Source organism: Pleuronectes platessa, chromosome 17 (assembly GCF_947347685.1).
Source record: "Pleuronectes platessa chromosome 17, fPlePla1.1, whole genome shotgun sequence".
NCBI classification, from domain to species: domain Eukaryota; kingdom Metazoa; phylum Chordata; class Actinopteri; order Pleuronectiformes; family Pleuronectidae; genus Pleuronectes; species Pleuronectes platessa.
The window spans coordinates 9,049,530-9,067,548 of NC_070642.1; the positions used below are offsets into that span (position 1 = coordinate 9,049,530).

Genomic DNA, 18,019 nt, shown 5'->3' on the forward strand with positions numbered 1-18,019 from the left:
AACACACACACTCACCTGCGAATTGAAGAATTGTCTGGCCGTGAACAATAGAGGGTGATCAAAACCTCCGTGCACACAATCCTGCTTTTTAATGACCTCATGCACAAACTCACAAACACACACACGCACACACACACACACACACACACACGCACACACACACGCACACGCACACACACACACACAGCCTAGACCGACTCTTCATGTGGTTTCAAGGGTTATGAGAGGAGAAAATGTTTTCACCTCTCCTTCGCTGGATAAAGAAAGCCATAAAAACAACACCTGCTTGCTTGTTCTCTGTCCATCATGTCTGCCACTCCTCCTTCTGTCTTTGAAGAGAGAGAGAGAAAAAAAGAGGAGGTGAGGTAATGAGATAAGTTGTTTTGTTGTGGTGTCACAAAATGAAACACATCACACAGGCATTTTTAGCCCGTTCTCACCAATAGCATCTTGGGTGTAATGCTTGGGTCTATTCCGCCAAGTCCAAGCAGCCTTAACCAGTATAGGCCACCCTGCAACTTTATCTCCAAATCATCCAGATGATGAGGTGATGACACTGATAGTGGAGCATCTTCTGGGCACAGAACTGGTTTTACAGTGTGTTCACTGCCAACCAATGTATACTACACTTCTGCATATTGACTCCGCGTTGTAATTAATGGAGCTTTAGACCAGCGTGACAAAATGTAAGGGTGTCTCCTGCTGCTTCGGGTACATGTAGCTGGAGCCAGACCGGCAGAGTGTTTGACCTCTGCTGACCTAAGTTCAAAGTTAATTATTTACAACACTGCTGCATAAAGCATTGGAGAGATTATCAGGAAAGACTCCTAACATCGTTAATTTTCCTCATTTATATACAAAACCCAACCCTGGGTAGTCCTTTTGGTTCCTCAGCCAATATAAACACTGGAGATTAATTTGCCCTAAATCAAAAGACATATTCTTAATTTAAACTAAACTTATTTTGACCATAAAGGCACCTTTTTTTACCTTATACATCTGCTAAGGTAATGTTTTCACGCCTTTCAGTTCATTTATTAGTGGGTTTGTATATTTGTTTGATTGAATGCACTTGTTAGGAGAGTGTGTGCGCTTGCATGTTAGTGTGGGTGAATGAGTCAGAAACCTCTGGACTGGAGAACTTAATTAACCATAGTTCTATTGTCTGTGCTTTAAGCAGCTCATCATGCAGTCTGATCAAAGAAAACTACAGCGGCTATTATCACACTGATAGACTACACACCCATATACACAAACACACACACTTACCTGTAAATTGAAGAATTGTCTGGCAGTGAACAATACGGGGTGATCAATCCTGCTTTCTAATGACCTCATGCACACACACACAAACACACACACGGCTTAGATTGACTCTTCATGTGGTTTCAAGGGTTATGAGAGGAGAAAATGTTTTTCTTCTTCGCTGGATGGAGAAAGCAATAAAAACAACACCTGCTTGCTTGTTCATTTGTTGGTTGGTTGTATATGTGTATTTGTATATTTGTTGGATTGAATACAAGATTACGCCAAACAACTGAACGGATTTAAATGCAACTTGTTAAAAGGATGTGGTATGGGTCAGGGAAGAACATGTTTGTTTTTGGTGCCGATTTATCTACAGCATTGTGAGATCTTCAGATATTTCCCAGGGAGTAATGAATGGATCTTGATGACATAAAATCATTCAAATATATATCTGAGTGTATACAAAATGTTGTGACTTGATTTGATTCAAGGGGTCTTGGGCTGTGGTGGAGGTATGAGCCACTAAGTCCCACTCTGTGATACAAACTGCAACCTCCAAAATGATGATATGATATATGACTTGTTTTCTATTGGATTGCATTAGTTTCAGCCAGATGTACCTATTAAATTGTCAACTGAGTGTACACCTATGCAGAGTAAAAGCTTGTAAAAGAGGGTGAATGGTTCCTGCCTACGCCAACCCTTAACTCTAATGACTCCTATAAACACTTTACTTCGCAATAGTTAACTATGACAAGAAATACTTGATCCGTGAAATTCATAAAGTGGTGAGAGAGAAAAAAAGAGTATCACTTTCTTTAAATGTTTCTTATTCTCCACAATGAAACAGCATATACCTGTTAAGTGACTTGTGAATGAACATGTTTCATCATCAGATATTGGTCAGCCGTTCTTCCCGTTTTACCTTACAGCCGTCACCTATAGTGTATCTAAACATTTATGGATAGAGGAGAAGTATCCTATGCATTGATCAGACATATATCTGCAGTGAATAGTAGAATCAATCATCCTAAATGTATTTCAGTTTGATCTCTTCAAAATAATGATGAGATATGGGCCATGGAATTACAGGCAACAACCTGGCTTGGCTCAGCAAAGCATTTTTGATCGGGGAATAAGAGGATGAATCCAACGTCCAGTGCTTACAGGCTGTAACTCAGAGCTGCACCAAGCTTGATTCATCTGTGTGTCTCCCTCTCTGTCTGTGTATGTCTTTGTGCATAAGTGTGCATGTATGTGCATGCGCTCATGTGTAGAAGACATACTATGGCAGCCAGTGCAGGAGTTCAACTTGAATAACATCCGCGGCGCAAAGAGGCCCGAATAAACGGCGTCAAGACCAGAACCGGCTCGTAAAAGATTCAATAAATGTCTTAGATCCATCAATTTCTATCAAGCATGTCAGTAAATACCAGGTTTCCAATGGAAGGTTAACTTTATGAAAGGGAGCAGGGGTCACTTCACTTGGATGATGAGTGACTCTCAGCCAGCATAAGCAGGATATGCTCATTTGCTCTGCAGCGCTGGCACAACTGCAGATCGGCATGGAGTTCAAGTTATGATTTTCCCCAGCGGAGCCATAGGGAGGATCCGGCGGTTCTGGTCTGGGATTCACCCTCCCAGGACAAGCAGCCAGGGGCCCTGAGGGACTCCTGAATCTGCAGCGAGGCAGATGGACGAAGCTGGAGAAAGTCCGGAGAAAGTATGTACACAATTGTGCGGACATGCTCCCTGGAGTTCAAGTCTGAAAACAGCTCTAGATGCTTTCCCCAGGTTTGCCTCAGGAAATATCAAATCAAACAATGCAAGGAATCAATCCTAAAATCCCCAAAAAAAAACGTAAATACTATGTAACTATTGAATGTAGGTCTCTCTCTCTCTCTCTCTCTCTCTCTCTCTCTCTCTCTCACACTCACACTCACACACACAAACACACACACATACTCACAAACATACACACACACCCCTTCATGCCACTTCCGCCATAAAAGCCCTGGCAGTGATCCACGTGCCCATTAGCACGCGCTAAATAACTGTTAACAATGTATTACCCAGACTCCCCTGCACCGCCACTTCTCCCCTGCCCCGCGTCCCTTCAAAGCTCCCAGGCAATTATGTCAAAGGTTTTTAATAAACAGCCTATTCAGTGCGCAGTGGGTTACGCCTCCTTCACTGTTACTAAATGAGAGTTTTGAAACGACACTCGTTCAGAGGAACTGGCCTCCGATTGGTTGAATTACGAACAAAGCTGTGGGAAAAAAGCCAACGCGCAGGTAAACGCGCACACGTGGATGCATCATTAAGGCTGATTCAAAACTAATGCTCCTCGCTTTTATGGAGAATCTATCGTTTGAGTAAATTATACAAGATGTTATTATTATTGCTTTTTTTCCAATTGGATTTATGCTTTATTATTCAATATCCCAACATGTGTGGTTTAAGACTACGCGCCGTTTCAAATAGGGTGCTCGCACTGGCAAAATTTGTACAGTAATTTCATAAAACAAAAATAGCTACTTAAAAAAATTCAGTGCAATATTAAATGCTGCGGGCTTTTGCCGAGCTTTACGGTTTTCAGAGTTAAAGACAACGTGGCAAGAAATAACAGAATAATGTGATAAATAAAACACATTCAAGGCCCGAGAATTGTTTTCTGCTTCTTTTGTTTTCATTACGAGCTGCCAGACATTCAACAGAGTTTCCCACTTTTCTTTTTTTTTTTTACAGCCAATGCATGTGCACAGTCAGACTGTGAGTCATGGCCTGAAAGACAGAAAGAAATAAAACAAATAGCCTCTGTGTTTTACAGATACACTTATTCCACAATCCCGCTGCTGCTGAAGGCTTTGACTTCCTCGGACACGAGCCGTTCAACTTAGTTTGTTTCATGAAGTCAGGGGTGTGAGGCAACTTACAATTGGAGTCATTATTGAAGTTTTCCACATTTTAGCAAGTCAAATTGATTTTCTTTTATGTTTATATTCTGTACCAATATTTCCGGACGGTTACACTGTGGTTGTTGATATTTACTTAGGTTAAGAGATATTAAAGAGGCTTAACCAACGGCAGATGGCACAGGGATCTCTAAGATGCACGGACTATTGCACCTGCTAACGAAGAGATTAGAGAATTACAATAAAAACGGTGTCATTCACAAATAGCCTGTAAATGTTTCTGCAACCAAGATGTATTTATAGATGACGACTGATTATAATGTTAATTATATTTATATGAATTCCTATTCCTATTATTGTTATTATTATTGTTTTATTAATGAAACAGTGCCAAATAATATCTATGAGGTTATACAGGCCTGTGTGTTCATCTGCAGATACCATTTATCCAGATGATTAAAAGGCAATGATAGATAAAAGTTCATGCAATATTAGATCATTATTGTACGCCATTTATTAGTTGATGTATGTTAGTTAATTGCAAAACAATTTGTTTTATTAATATTATCATATGAGACACTTTTGAATTGATTTTATTTGATATTATACAAATCCTAATAAATCAAAAAATGTTATCTTAATTTCATCTAATAATAATGATGGTCCATACAGCAATTTATTTTTTTGAAACTATCAAATATGACGGAACACCAGATAACAATGATGCTTTCAACTCAACCTTTTCCACATTGATTGTGTGTTGAAATAAAGCTAATTAACTAAAATAGTATTCAATTGTGTTAAAAGTGGCCCTCGGTGTGCAGGCTTATTGTAAAACAGAAATTGTTGAAATGTCATTTAAAAAAAGACAATATAAAAACCCACGGGAAACACATGTCTTTTGATCTGATAACTCAAGCGGAGCATCGCTTACTGAGTTCACACCAATAACCGATGGCGACGGACAAACCACAAGAGGCCTTCAGCTTTACACAGAGGTCTGAGTGGAGGAGGTGGTCACCGAGGCAACAAGGAACCTTTAAAAACACAATCAAATTTTGAGTGTTAAAATTGAGGTTCCAGCAGGTTAATTAATTCACTTCTTATTAATGATGCAAATGTTGCATATTAAACTCATATTAAACGCATATTAGCACGAACGCACTGTCTTGTTTATTTAGCTTCTCCTCCTCCGTGTGTTCCAGCCTACACACGCACGCTCCCACACCTACACGCATTCCCCGAGTCCACAATGCTATTTAGCTGCCATGAAAGTGCACAGGATCATTTCCAAACGTGCACAGAGGAGAAATCCAGCTCATCCCTTAATTCACATTCATCATATCTGTATAGATTATGTATTGAGTCAAGCGGATTGAGGTCGATCTATCGCAGGCTTATTTACAGACTGTATTACGCTAAAACAACAGAGAGAATATAGGTCTTTAATGACAAGTGTATTATCATCTAATTTATATCTAATGTATTTACATTAGCCTAAATGTTCCTTAGGCCTTTTTAACATTGCATGGCTTCAGATTTTTTTCTAGAAAACATTTGTCTTATTGCGGTGAAACAGCTGGAATGGGTTTGAGCACAACTTCCAATGCACTTGTAGCATCAATAATGTTATAATGTATAATTTAATAAATGTTTGTATTAATAATTTGATTATGATTTATTCCTTGTTGCTTTATCATAAAGCAGAGATTATGTTATAGGGGAATGGGTCTGCTGTTTAAATATTGAGATTCTGACATTGGAATGGCAGATGTTTCGTGAAAACGTTTGGATAATACATTACTCATTTAGTTCAAATATTAGAAATCAGAAAAATATACAAAAAGTAAAACTAACACAAAATGTACGTTTTCCTTGTAGGCCGAGTACCAGCAGCCTATTAAATATGTTGGTAACGCCCAGTCTAATGGTGATCGCATGCACGAACACATTTTGAGGTCAGTCACTCTTGATGTTGCAGGATGATGGCTGCAGCGGGGACTCGTGTAAAGCATGTAGGGTCGCTGTGTGAAAATGCGCACAATGCCACAGAGGGATGCTCCTCGCGCTCCTCAGCCTGAAGACATGATTCATTCTCGAGCTCCACTTTGACCACATAAGGCGGCACGAGCGGGCCCCACAGCAGGCGGGACCAGGGGGATAGTTCCGGGGGGCTGTGACCACTTGTGATTGGTTCCCCCTTGCTGTGATTGACAGGTCGCCTACCCCGGCGATCCTCTAAACTCCAAGTAGTTGACACTCTCCAAAAGTGCGCACGGCTCTCACGGATAACGGAGACAGCGATACATCTCCCGGCTCCCCGCGCTCCCTCTGCTGTCCCGGCCGGAGGACGGTGACGCAGACCCGCACAGAGCTCCAGGCTGTCCCCGTGGATTCTCTTATTTTTCCGTTTTGAACTTTTCTTGCTCCCTGAAAACTCGTGACGCCGTCTCGCTCTGTCACAACCAAGAGAGAGACATGGCAGAGAAGCGGCGGTCCCCGTGCGCACTGAGCGTCAAGGCGCACGCCTTCTCCGTGGAGGCGCTAATCGGAGCGGAGAAGAGGCGCAGGACGGACGGAGAAGATGCTGTGTCCCCCGGCTACGAGGACGGGACCGATGTCTCTGATCTGACCGGGAGCCCGGTGCCGAGGGTTGACCGAGCGTGCACCAAGGAGCAGGGCAGCGAGGCCGAGTGTGCGAGTGACGGATCCCGTAAGTAAACATCAACAAATAAAAACAATTGTAGCAAACAGAATTATTAAAATGGGTTCGCTAACTGGTTGAAATTGGCCTTTAAATAAGGCAACATTACCAAATCAGTTGAAATCACTAAAATGGTCAAATAAATATTTTAAAAATGTTTATCTGTTAGAACAAATTATGTAACTTGCCAATATGAGCTGTGGCTTTGTATGTCTTACCTTTCAAATTAGACAATGCACATTTGCTGTCATATTCTTATTCTTATGGGGAAAATAAACTTGCATTTATAGCAACTTGCACATTTACCTTCCAAAATGAGAAGCACAGTTCTTTGTGGCAGGCTTGCGCACTTTCCTCTGTTTGCAGCCCATGGAAACCTCAGTACTAATCGTGGCTGAAAAGATGCAGATCATGTAGTAAAACAAGGACAGGCTACATGGTCAGAGCCGCACAGTGGAAATGTGATATCATATCACGGCCCTGCTCTTGTAAATATGAGTGTGACAAATGTGAGACGCTTTATGAGTTGTGTTGCAATCATAAACACGGCAATTAGCAGCGTATAAAGGCAGAGAGACTCCCCCGGTAAGAGGATCTTGAGAGGTCTGCAGCAGAGGGTAAACCGACTGGCCCTGACGAATTAGGATTTAAAAAAATCCGTTGCAAATTGTAAAAATGCCCCTTGGCTGGGGGGTTTGCCTCTGTGTTACAGTTTGGCTCGTTAGGCCCAAGTCTAATGTGCATAAATTTCCATTACTCTGTGAGGCCATGTGTTGAGCAGCCCAAATAACAAAAGCAGTGAGACACATAAACTCTAGTGGAGTGTCTAAACGTGCTCTCTCTTTATTAAAACTGATTTTAACCCAAGGACTTCATTATGAAAATCATTATGAAAACCATTGCTGTGCTGTGACGGATGCAGCTATATTTCTAATATATGATGGTGTATATATTCAGTAATAAGTGCAGAGTACCTTAGTCTTAAGAGACATATATTTTCTTTCAGCCTTTTAGGGCACCAGAATTCAACATGAACACAATTATAGGTCTACTTAAAACATTTCACCTGCTTGAAGTAATGACTGTGAAATAAATTGTGTAGTAAAATTTGTCGTTTTCTTCGTATTGCTGCTGAAAATAGTCATTGCAAAAATGACCGTTGCAATAACTCCTATTCATATATAGACTATAGGCCTAAATGTGAATTGATGGAGTTTAAAACATCTTCTGTCCAGTATATATATCATAGCCCTGCTGTAATGTGTGTGTTTACAATGTTATGCATTCAAACTTGTTTTTTTCTACGAATCACACAACAACAGCACGTTCACCTTGACGGAGAATAATTCTTGGCTCTGGGTGATTTGTTGTGTTTGTATCCAAACGTGTCATAATCTCTCGCCTCTTTCCGGTGCAGCGGAGAGCGAGGACGCGCTGCTGGAGAGCCCGCAGCCCGCCGCTGTGTGCACGGCGCCGGTCACAGCCACCGGAGACGAGGCCCGCGTGGACCTGCAGGGATCCGACCTGTGGAAACGGTTCCACGAGATTGGCACGGAGATGATCATCACCAAGGCTGGACGGTGAGAAGGAGATCATATTGAAATGGGTTGTTTAATGGCCGAAGATGCTCAGACATGAAATTAGATTTATAAAGAATAATGTTATTATACTGAGGGAAATTAAAATATGCCTACAGTAAAAGTGATATATAATCATTATAAATATTAAACAAATAGTTTGAATTGACAATAATATAAGAGTTATAAGTAAGCCAAATCGACTGGATTGGCAAAATTGATAGTAAAATAATGATTAAATAATCAACATTTTTACCGTTGTTAAATGATTGTAGTTTAGTAAAAACCTCGTGTTTATAGATGATTTATTTGCTTTCTTTGTCAGGCGGATGTTCCCCGCAATGCGCGTGAAGATCACGGGCTTGGACCCACACCAGCAGTATTACATAGCCATGGATATAATCCCCGTGGACAACAAACGATACAGGTAAGAGAGCACGCGCGCTCACACTGCACAGTGCGAGCCAATGCAAACAAGGATGACAGAAACATGCACTCTGTCACTTTCAGGGCTTTAAAATTGACATTTAAATGGCTGCAGCTGCAAGTAAATATCATGAAGCTTTTATTGGTGGCAGATAACTTCACATGCACGTCCTGCAGCAACGGGGATGTTGCGTTAATGTTCGTCTTAATTTAGACTCACGCACGCTGCTGCTGCATGGGACAACCCTTTTTTTCCCTTTCAAATGTGCAACCCCAGCTCTCCCTCTCCCTCCCTCCACAAATGGCGCCTGGCACCGGTGCTTTGTCACGGTGGTTTTGTCGTCCCTTTTGGAAAAGGCCTTTTGGAGGACTCGCATCTCCAACCTCGAAGGTCAAACCAACAAATGTTATAATGCACAAGTAAACAAGCGCGCAACTGCGATGGCACAAATGCAGCCAAGTCTTCGCATGCCATACACAGTGGCTCTATCATTTGTAAAGGCGTTTTTAGCCGTATGGTGGAGTAACAGCCTTTCATAGGAACATGCAGTCGCTCTGATAAGATATTTCATCTGAGCATAAAGGTTTGTGCGCACACAGTTCAGAGGAGGAAGAGTCTGGAGCTTTAATCCCGACACAGCAGGTGATGATAGGTAAAGGTCATTGAAGATATAACCTATAACCTGCGATGTGCATGTTACATCGTTTGAATTATTCAATGACAAATATCCGTTGTAAAAAGGGATTGGACTGTACTTGAGAAATGCACGATTTAGGGATTTGGCAGGAACATTTTTTTTTTATATCTTAAAATAAATGTTGTGATAAGTGTTGCAAAAGAGAAAAGATGTTTAATTGATTGATGTTTATTATTCCCCTTTTAATAGGGCTTTTTTTGTTATTTTTTTCTGACTCTTGTTGAGGGTTAAGGAGAGGGGAAGTCCCACCTTGTATAGCCCTATGAGACAAAATGTGATTTGTGAATATGGGCTATGCAAATCAAATGGGATTGAATTTTATCTTTTAACTATATTCAAGGGATTTATCTGTGTAACTATTAGCATTATTATGTATGTACTTCCTTCTGTATTTAACCAATTGTTTTCTGGTTGTGCAGCACTTTGTACTTTTTGTACTTTTGTACTTTCAGATAGGTTGTCTGCAGTCAAATTAGATAAGGGCAATCAGATATCAAACAAGAGTTAAATAGTCTCAATCTTTAAAAATCGCTTATATGGATTACCTATAATTATAATTGATGAAAATTTGTCATGTTTCTTGTCAAATCCTGCTGTTGTGTGAAGTTAAACGAGCAGCTATAAAATTGTAACCGTGTGACATTATGCTCATTTTAAATGCCTGTGTGTTTTTTTGTGTGCATTGGGAAGGTATGTGTACCACAGCTCCAAGTGGATGGTAGCGGGGAATGCGGACTCCCCTGTGCCGCCCAGAGTGTACATTCACCCGGACTCCCCGGCCTCAGGAGAGACGTGGATGCGTCAGGTGGTCAGCTTCGACAAACTCAAACTGACCAACAATGAGCTCGATGACCAGGGACACGTAAGTGCCACGAAAGAGCCTTCAAACGTATCCCTTTGTTATTATAGGCTATGTTTATAATATTCATATTTTCACACTTTAATCTTTCCTCAATTTCCAGACATGCTCTTTTTATTATCAACAGAAAATCGAATTTTACAAGACAATAAAAGACGCCACCTCTATTTTGGTGCAGCATTTTCCTAATGATTGCACGTACAATATATTAAAGTAAAAAGTGTGTGTGTTTCTATGTTTGTACATGCATCTAGCATCTCTGTTTCCCACTTATGTTCATTAACCAATAATCATGTTTTATAGTTGTAAATTATCTTAAATTGATGTTAAAGTAATTTCAAATTAAGAGTAATTTTCTCTTCTTGTTCAGATCATTCTACACTCCATGCACAAGTACCAGCCGCGGGTCCACGTGATCCGAAAAGAGTGTGGAGAGGAGCTCTCCCCAGTGAGAAGCGTTCCTGCTGGGGAAGGCACTCGCACCCTCTCCTTCCCCGAGACTGTGTTCACCACAGTCACAGCATATCAGAATCAACAGGTAGCACAACCCACGTCAACATGACTTACATTTCCCCTTAAAAGCAAAACTTAAATCATTGTTGTATAGTTTTGTGGTTGCTTCCTCCAGCAACGTCTCATAAGGTTGACAATACACTTCTCACACTGTTCTCTTTAGCTATACTTTCCAGACAGAACAGGACTACCCAATTTAGAATAAGAAATAGTTTCAATTTCTGCATGATGTTAATTTTATGATTTTCACCTTGGTCGGGTTTGCATTTTAAGAACAGTCCACAAACATGACTGTGTTTGTGTGTGTGTGTGGGTGTGGGTTTGCTTATTACACAACACAGGCCTCCAGTTCATTAATTTGTTCAAGAGGCAGTTCTACTGACCAACTGTTTCATATTTTCTGGATTTTCCCTACAAATTTGTTTTTAGAATCATTGTCTTCATCTCTGGGAAAATAAAGTGTTTGTATTCTTGCACTGGACCAGTCAAAATAAGCTTTGAGTTAGTTAGTTGGGATTGTCTGACCCTACAATGATGGCGGGAGTCGGAACATGGTGGCGATGCCTATAAAAGTCCCTTTGGACATGGGTCACAGAGCTGGGCCTTAAACACCACCCACAGCCTGAGCAGCCCCACAGACATTAACCGACACGAATACTCATTCACAAATTCACATGTAAGTGTAGGAAAATACTAGAACACATGCAAACATGTGGCACAATAAAGAGCTAACTATGCCCATGAATGTATTTATTGATAGACTTGATGAAAAATTATGATTTCCACTCCACTGTTACAATGGAATTTGTGCAAACTAAATGTTTGGAAATAATCAAGACTTTTATTTTGCCTTTCAGATAACAAGGCTGAAAATTGACAGAAACCCATTTGCCAAAGGCTTCAGAGACTCTGGCAGAAACCGGTGAGTTAATTTCGACCATAGAGATTTTCACATTATCTACTGCATTAAGGATTATATGGGATGCATGGCTGCATTATATTCTGGCTTCTCTGTGGTTTTTGTCACGGATATTTCAGTGTTTTAATGGGGAGCAAAGGTTTTTTTTTTTTTTATGGAAAATATGCTATGGCTTCCCATTAAATCTGTGCTAACTGGCAGAAAAGAAAAATACTTATGTGGCATATATTATTATGGTTTCATCGTATTAATTGGTGATGCATTTTCTTTTAAATGTGCTAACTTTAAAGCCACGTTAATTCCTACAATCGCATAGTTAGAGGAACATGCTCTGACGGGGAAAAATCTAACCTCAACTGCAAACCTAAATGGAGCGTCAGATTCCAGCCTGCCTCGAAACATAAACATCAACAGCAAAATAATAAAAGTCAAGAGTCTCCTGAAGAAAATCTGTATAAACACATTTCTAAATATATATAAACACAGCATTAAAACAACACGGCAGTAAAACTCTCCAAAACAGTCTCCAAACAGCTACTCCCCTGAGGCCTCATAGAAATCATTAGAGAGGAGAGGAGAGCAATGGGGGAGAGCAGGAGAGAGGGGAGGAGACGGAACGTATGAGACAGAGCGTTAGGAAGGTAAAGAACGGCCAACGGGACAACCGAGGGACCGTGACAGCTGACCCTATAAAAGTAAACCTCAGGAAGGCCGAAAAAAATCTTCCCCTTAAATATTACAGGAAGAGTTAAACAGTTTGCTAAATAAACTTCGGCTCTGATAGGCTACTCCAATGCACACCAGAGTCGCTCCGGGCAGCTTGTCTAAATTATCACCGTGGCTACAACCCTGCGGGGGGGAGGACTTTTATCCTCACGCTAACGAGGGGTAACAGAGCACTTGCATTACTCCGCCACAGCAACCTTCTGCCCCACCTAGAGGAGGAGGGCGACGCAGATTTTGGGGGAAGGGGAGTCCCACCTCATAAATCCTTGCTGCGGCTTCCTGCTCCTTCGTCCTGATTCGCCCGTAAAAGCCGTGTGAAAGCAATTACCTCAGAGCACCCGGCTGGCGGCAGCCAATCGCAACACAGCGTTTATGCTCCTCATTACCTGCAGTCTCCATGGAGATGGAGAGTGAGGCCCCACAGACTAAGATGGCCGCCAGGTGTTGGGCGTAATGTAAGACCCAGAAAACATGTTGGGAACAAGCAGCTGCAGCTGCATCAGTGACTGATCACAGAGTGCAGGACTGGAATTTCCGATCCAAAGGATTCTGTGATGATTTGTCTGTATTTCTGATGTACGTGTGTTAACGAGTGCATTTGTGTGTGTTCTGCAGGATGGGTCTGGAGGCTTTGGTCGAGTCTTATGCCTTCTGGCGTCCTTCTCTGCGAACGCTCACATTTGAAGACATCCCTGGCATGGCCAAGCAAGGTAGAGTGAAGTAACACTAGTGTTCTAGATACTGAGGACAAGTCAACTCATACAAGGAACTCAAGCTATTTAGGGACATTGCGTAATCAACATTACCATCTGCAATCTGATGCCTAACCAACAGAAAATGTTCCAGCAATCGCATTAGAGGGGTGTGATTTACGTGTTTAATCATCCAGTCTGACCCTAGATCTTATAAAAATGTAAATGGCCATTTATAGGAAAACGGTTCCTCACTCGATATGCTAATACCTCATCTCAGGGCATAATTTCATTCTAACTGTTGATTCCTGTATCTGTAGTTGATTTAAGCATTGGGAGCAACGACCAACTCTGAGTGGTTGATGTGGTGGATGAGTTGATTTCATTCTTCTGTTTCTCTGGCTCTGTTTCTGTAGGAATCCCAGGAGCTCATGGAGGGCTCGGAGCAACATCTCACTTGCTCTCCGCGTCCCCATGCTCCTCACCTTTCCAAGTTTGCCCTCTCAGCCCACCTGAATACACCTGCAGTCGACCTACACACCCCCTCCATCGGTTCAGCAGCGGCCCCGAGCCATACCCCCATCCCAGAGGTCCATCGGCGTATGACAGTGAAGGATTCTGTACCCTGCCTCTTCCTGCTTCTCAACTTGGCTATCTATCCAACCACAACCCGCAGGGTTACGCTGGTCTTCGCCTCCATTCACCGCCCTACAGCCTGTATGGTTACACATTCCCTCCGTCACCGCGCCTCGCTGCCAGCCCTGATAAAATGGCTGCTGCAACTGCCAATCATCAGAGTCCCTTCCTTGGCTCGTCTCCTAGTGGGACTCTAACGGACAGTCTGGGTATGCTCAGTGGAGGACAGCAGGGTTTTTTGTTTGACTCTCGGACTTTAGGACTAGCAGGTACTCAACCAGGAGGTGGGGCCTCACAGGTCACTGCCCACATGGGTTGAATTTGATACTGGATGTCTAGGTTGTCGCGAAAAACTAAATGACACCCTGGAATGGGTGTAAGTTGCTTTTGGTTGAGACAGTTCTACAAATGAATCATCCATGTGCTGAACAGGCATTGAGCTGGGGTGGACTAAGAGAAGATTGACATATCAAGCTATCGTTTCTGTGATCATGCAAGCTTGTCAAAGCTTCTTTAACTGCATGTGCAGCTGCAGTGTTCACTAAACGAAGAAATATCCTGCAGCTTTGATTAAGGAGTCCAAGCAATGCAACTCAGAGACTGAACTGGGACTGAATATGGATAGGGCCGACAGAGAGCTGGCCCAGACACTCAAAGCAAGCACTTCAACCCCTGGCAGGAGGCCCTGAAGCAGTATTATACTCACACAGCATTCTGCACGGCCTCTATGATCTCCCCTTCTTTGAAAGGAGTAACTGAACACTATTTTTTTACTTTCTTTTTAAAGGGATATTTCGACTGATTTCCTTTAGCCAATTAAATTATCTGTCTCAGTAAATGCCTGCCAGTGTTCTTGATCAATTCTTTGAATTAATCAAATGTCCACTTAGTAATATGCACTACAGCCAGGGTCTTTTCACCACTCAGACTGAGGCAAACACAAAACTTTTACAAACATCACCAGTAGCCTGTCACATACTAACACGATGACATCACTGCCATAAGAAATCAAGGGAGATATGTCAGTGACAGTTATGGTCTGACAAGGTTAAAGCTGTGGGAGAGCGACCGATGACGGACCGATCTATAAATTCTATGTCTGGTTGGACAGATGATGCAGCTGTTTGGAAGTCAGGCTGAAGAACGTCTTTCCGTATGTGACACAGATGTAACTGCACATGATGGCTCTGTATATAGCGGGTTGGAGAGGAGAGATGTGTATATAAAAGGCTGTGTGACCCTTCGCACTTAAAAACCCCAACGCACCTGCTTCTGCTCTTTAGACTGGGTCAGGTACATCCAGCCCTGAACCTGACTGAAAAGCTTTTTTGTTTCTTTGCAAATATGGGAGATATCGGCACGCTGTTTGGCCGAGGACATTAACGTGATCTTTGACCTTCTTGAGCCAAATAAAATATATCTATTCATAAGACAATGTTTATATGTAGCCTGATCAATATTTTCTAACTTAACTGATTTCAGATGCTGTAGTGATGATTATAAGTGTATGTGAATTTTTGGCACATATTGTTTCACTAAAGTTATCACAATATTTACATATGAAACAACATATGCTCATGTATTTGCTGGGTTGCGTTTTGTTAGTGTGTGTTTGTCTGCGTGTGTGTGACGCTATAGATGCCAGACAAATGAAAAAATACCACAGGGGACAAAAACAGTTCCCAGGCACACGTAAACACACACACACACACACTCACACACACACACAAACCAACCGATTTTTAAAAAATATTTCATCATCTTTATGTGTAATGGCCATACAAATTAAACTTATAAGTACACATCCGCTGAATTGACTGGTCACATGATTTACATGACACGTTTTGGTTTGGTTAGCCAACACAATTATTTGGTGGTTAAGAATTGGTTTTAAGGTCAGAAATAGATGTATGTTGTTAGGAATTTTCATGATCAGGACATTTAAACGTGATGTTTAAGGTTAGGTAATTATATCAATTAGTGTCCTCAAAACCATATAAAGACTAGCATGCACGTGTGTGGTGTGTGTATGTGTGTGTGTGGCAACAGGTGGTTGAGTTGTCAGCGAGTGTGTGACCTCACAGTCTCAAAGTTCATGTCGATCCCTGAGAATGGACCCCCCCGCACCCTCCTTGACCCAATTTCATACTACTCTGCTGAAAGCATAAGCCAAGACTTTTCAGAGAGCTGCCACTCAAACTTTGTAATTTGAACCTATTTTAACACCTGAACAAGCACACTCACCAAAGTCTACGAAAAAAAAACATAAGAGAAACAGAGAGAAACCTCTGGATCCGTCAAAACCATTTCTTCTGTACATTGGTTCTCGAAATCGGATATGAAAATGATAAATCATGCACAACACACTGGCTACTATCATATTTGGTATTAAAGGGGCTTTGTAGTAAACCTACTAATACAAGGATGAAATATAACAGAAGACTGCACATATTTAAATCACAACTGGAATGGAAGCTATGGGGTTCAAAATACAGTTTTGGATGTAAAGGTGAAATCACTTTTGTCTGAACAGAGGCCATTTTACACTCTATGAAGCCGCTATATAAGTCTCAGTAATTAATTTCCGATAAACTCAAAACAAAACACATTAACAGTCCTGGAGCCGACAAACACAGTAGTTAGTGTCCTCAGTTAGTTTGGGACCACCATTACAAAAATAGGCCACTTTCTGTCTTGATCCAAATATATATGGTGGCACGTCAAAATATGAAACTGAATCTTCTGCATTTTAAAGATGCAGGTCATTTTTTCTTGTGGGCACTGCGCAATTCAAATTCTCATGACACGAATCTTGATATACATTCCAACGTGGTGGAGCTGCCCTTGTTCTTAAATTTCCCCTCGACTGCAAAGTAGATCTGTTGATCTGCAGCTCCTAACTGATTTCTCACGAACAGATTATTCACCTTCCCCAATTATTCATCTCAATATTTGCTGAGTCCTCTCTCCTGCCCCCCACCCTCAGGTGTCTACTAAGGAGAGGAACACATGTGAGGAGGGAGAGGAGGGGAGAGAGGACGGAAGCGGGGGGAGGAGAGCTTATTTTAGAACCCAGGAATGATTGGCTTGTTGTTTCTGAGTGACAGGGGATGGGACCCCTGCCTGGTGCATCCGTACCACACACACAGACACACACACAGTGCAATGGAGACAGAAACATGCACATTTTAACACCAAAGCACAAATGGCTCAGTGTCCTTCTCACTTTTACATCCTTTAAAAACTTGGTAGACGTTCTAACTGAAAGATAAAAGTTTGAACTGCTGAACAGACATGCCCATATATTCACGCGACACACTCCAGCATGGTGTCAGTGTTGCAGTGATTCCCGGCTGAGGTGGGGACATTAACACTTGTGTACGACCAGGTGCCGACGTGACAGAACTGTCACGCTATCCTTCTGGAGGGGGAGGACGGGAGGAGTTGGAAAAGGAGAGCAGGGAGCAGAGAGCAGGAGCAGCATGTGCGTGTTCAGGATTTGTACAACGGTTGTTTTCCTATTAGTGACTCTGGGCATTTTTAGGATGATATTCAAGCTTAAATCAGAATTAACATGTTCCCTCAAACAAGAGTCTTCCTTATGGGTTACCACTAATCCAAACTGGCAGAAGCATATGGATGTCAGTGCCATGGGTAATATTTCAGTGCATCTGTCACACTAACCTCGGAATTTATGTAGAGATGGAAACTTTGGTGTGAAGGTGGCGAAAGAGAAAAGGTCAGTAGGTCGCCACAGTCAGCGCAATGCATCCCCTGGAGACGAGAAAGATTCCCATCACATTTAATGTCAACCTTACCATGACGTGGCTGTACTATAGCTTATAAACAACTTGGCCTGGCTTTTGAGGGGAATCTAAACATTACATTATATAATAATAATTAAATAAATAATCAGCCTACAGCAAAAGTGAGTATTTATTGTATAACTCAAAATGTATCAAAATAGTGGACAAACAAACCCCCCTAAGGCCTCATCATCTTCCATACATCCATACACTTATATACCACCTACACCACTGTCCTTTTCAAAATACTTTTTTATACATGTAAATTTATTAACAAAAATTAACAAAGAGATACAACGT

At 41.7% G+C, this 18,019-nt stretch overlaps 1 protein-coding gene and 1 long non-coding RNA gene across 2 annotated transcripts in view; one reads left to right on the forward strand and one right to left on the reverse strand.

Moving 5' to 3' along the window:
• Positions 1-261: 261 nt before the first annotated feature.
• LOC128460227 (uncharacterized) overlaps positions 262-18,019 on the reverse strand; it is a 68,790-nt gene continuing 51,032 nt past the window's right edge. Inside the window, exons 3-4 of the long non-coding RNA XR_008342188.1 lie at positions 17,598-17,687; positions 262-329 (exon numbers count right to left, since the gene is read on the reverse strand). This is a non-coding gene — a long non-coding RNA (uncharacterized LOC128460227). The remainder of the gene's footprint in view (positions 330-17,597; positions 17,688-18,019) is intronic.
• tbx18 (T-box transcription factor 18) lies at positions 6,642-15,563 on the forward strand. The gene is made up of 8 exons (XM_053445306.1): positions 6,642-6,876; positions 8,285-8,447; positions 8,770-8,871; positions 10,259-10,430; positions 10,798-10,965; positions 11,798-11,862; positions 13,201-13,295; positions 13,694-15,563. The coding sequence occupies exons 1-8, from the start codon at positions 6,642-6,644 to the stop codon at positions 14,230-14,232; spliced, it is 1,539 nt and encodes a 512-aa protein (XP_053301281.1). The 3' UTR covers positions 14,233-15,563.

Bases quoted from the DNA above. Each gene is read 5' to 3' on its own strand.
- tbx18 (XM_053445306.1), top strand. From the start codon at position 6,642: ATGGCAGAGAAGCGGCGGTCCCCGTGCGCACTGAGCGTCAAGGCGCAC. The intron at 6,877-8,284 runs GTAAGTAAACAT...TTTCCGGTGCAG, and splicing joins GTGTGCGAGTGACGGATCCC to CGGAGAGCGAGGACGCGCTG. The intron at 8,448-8,769 runs GTGAGAAGGAGA...TTTCTTTGTCAG, and splicing joins ATCATCACCAAGGCTGGACG to GCGGATGTTCCCCGCAATGC.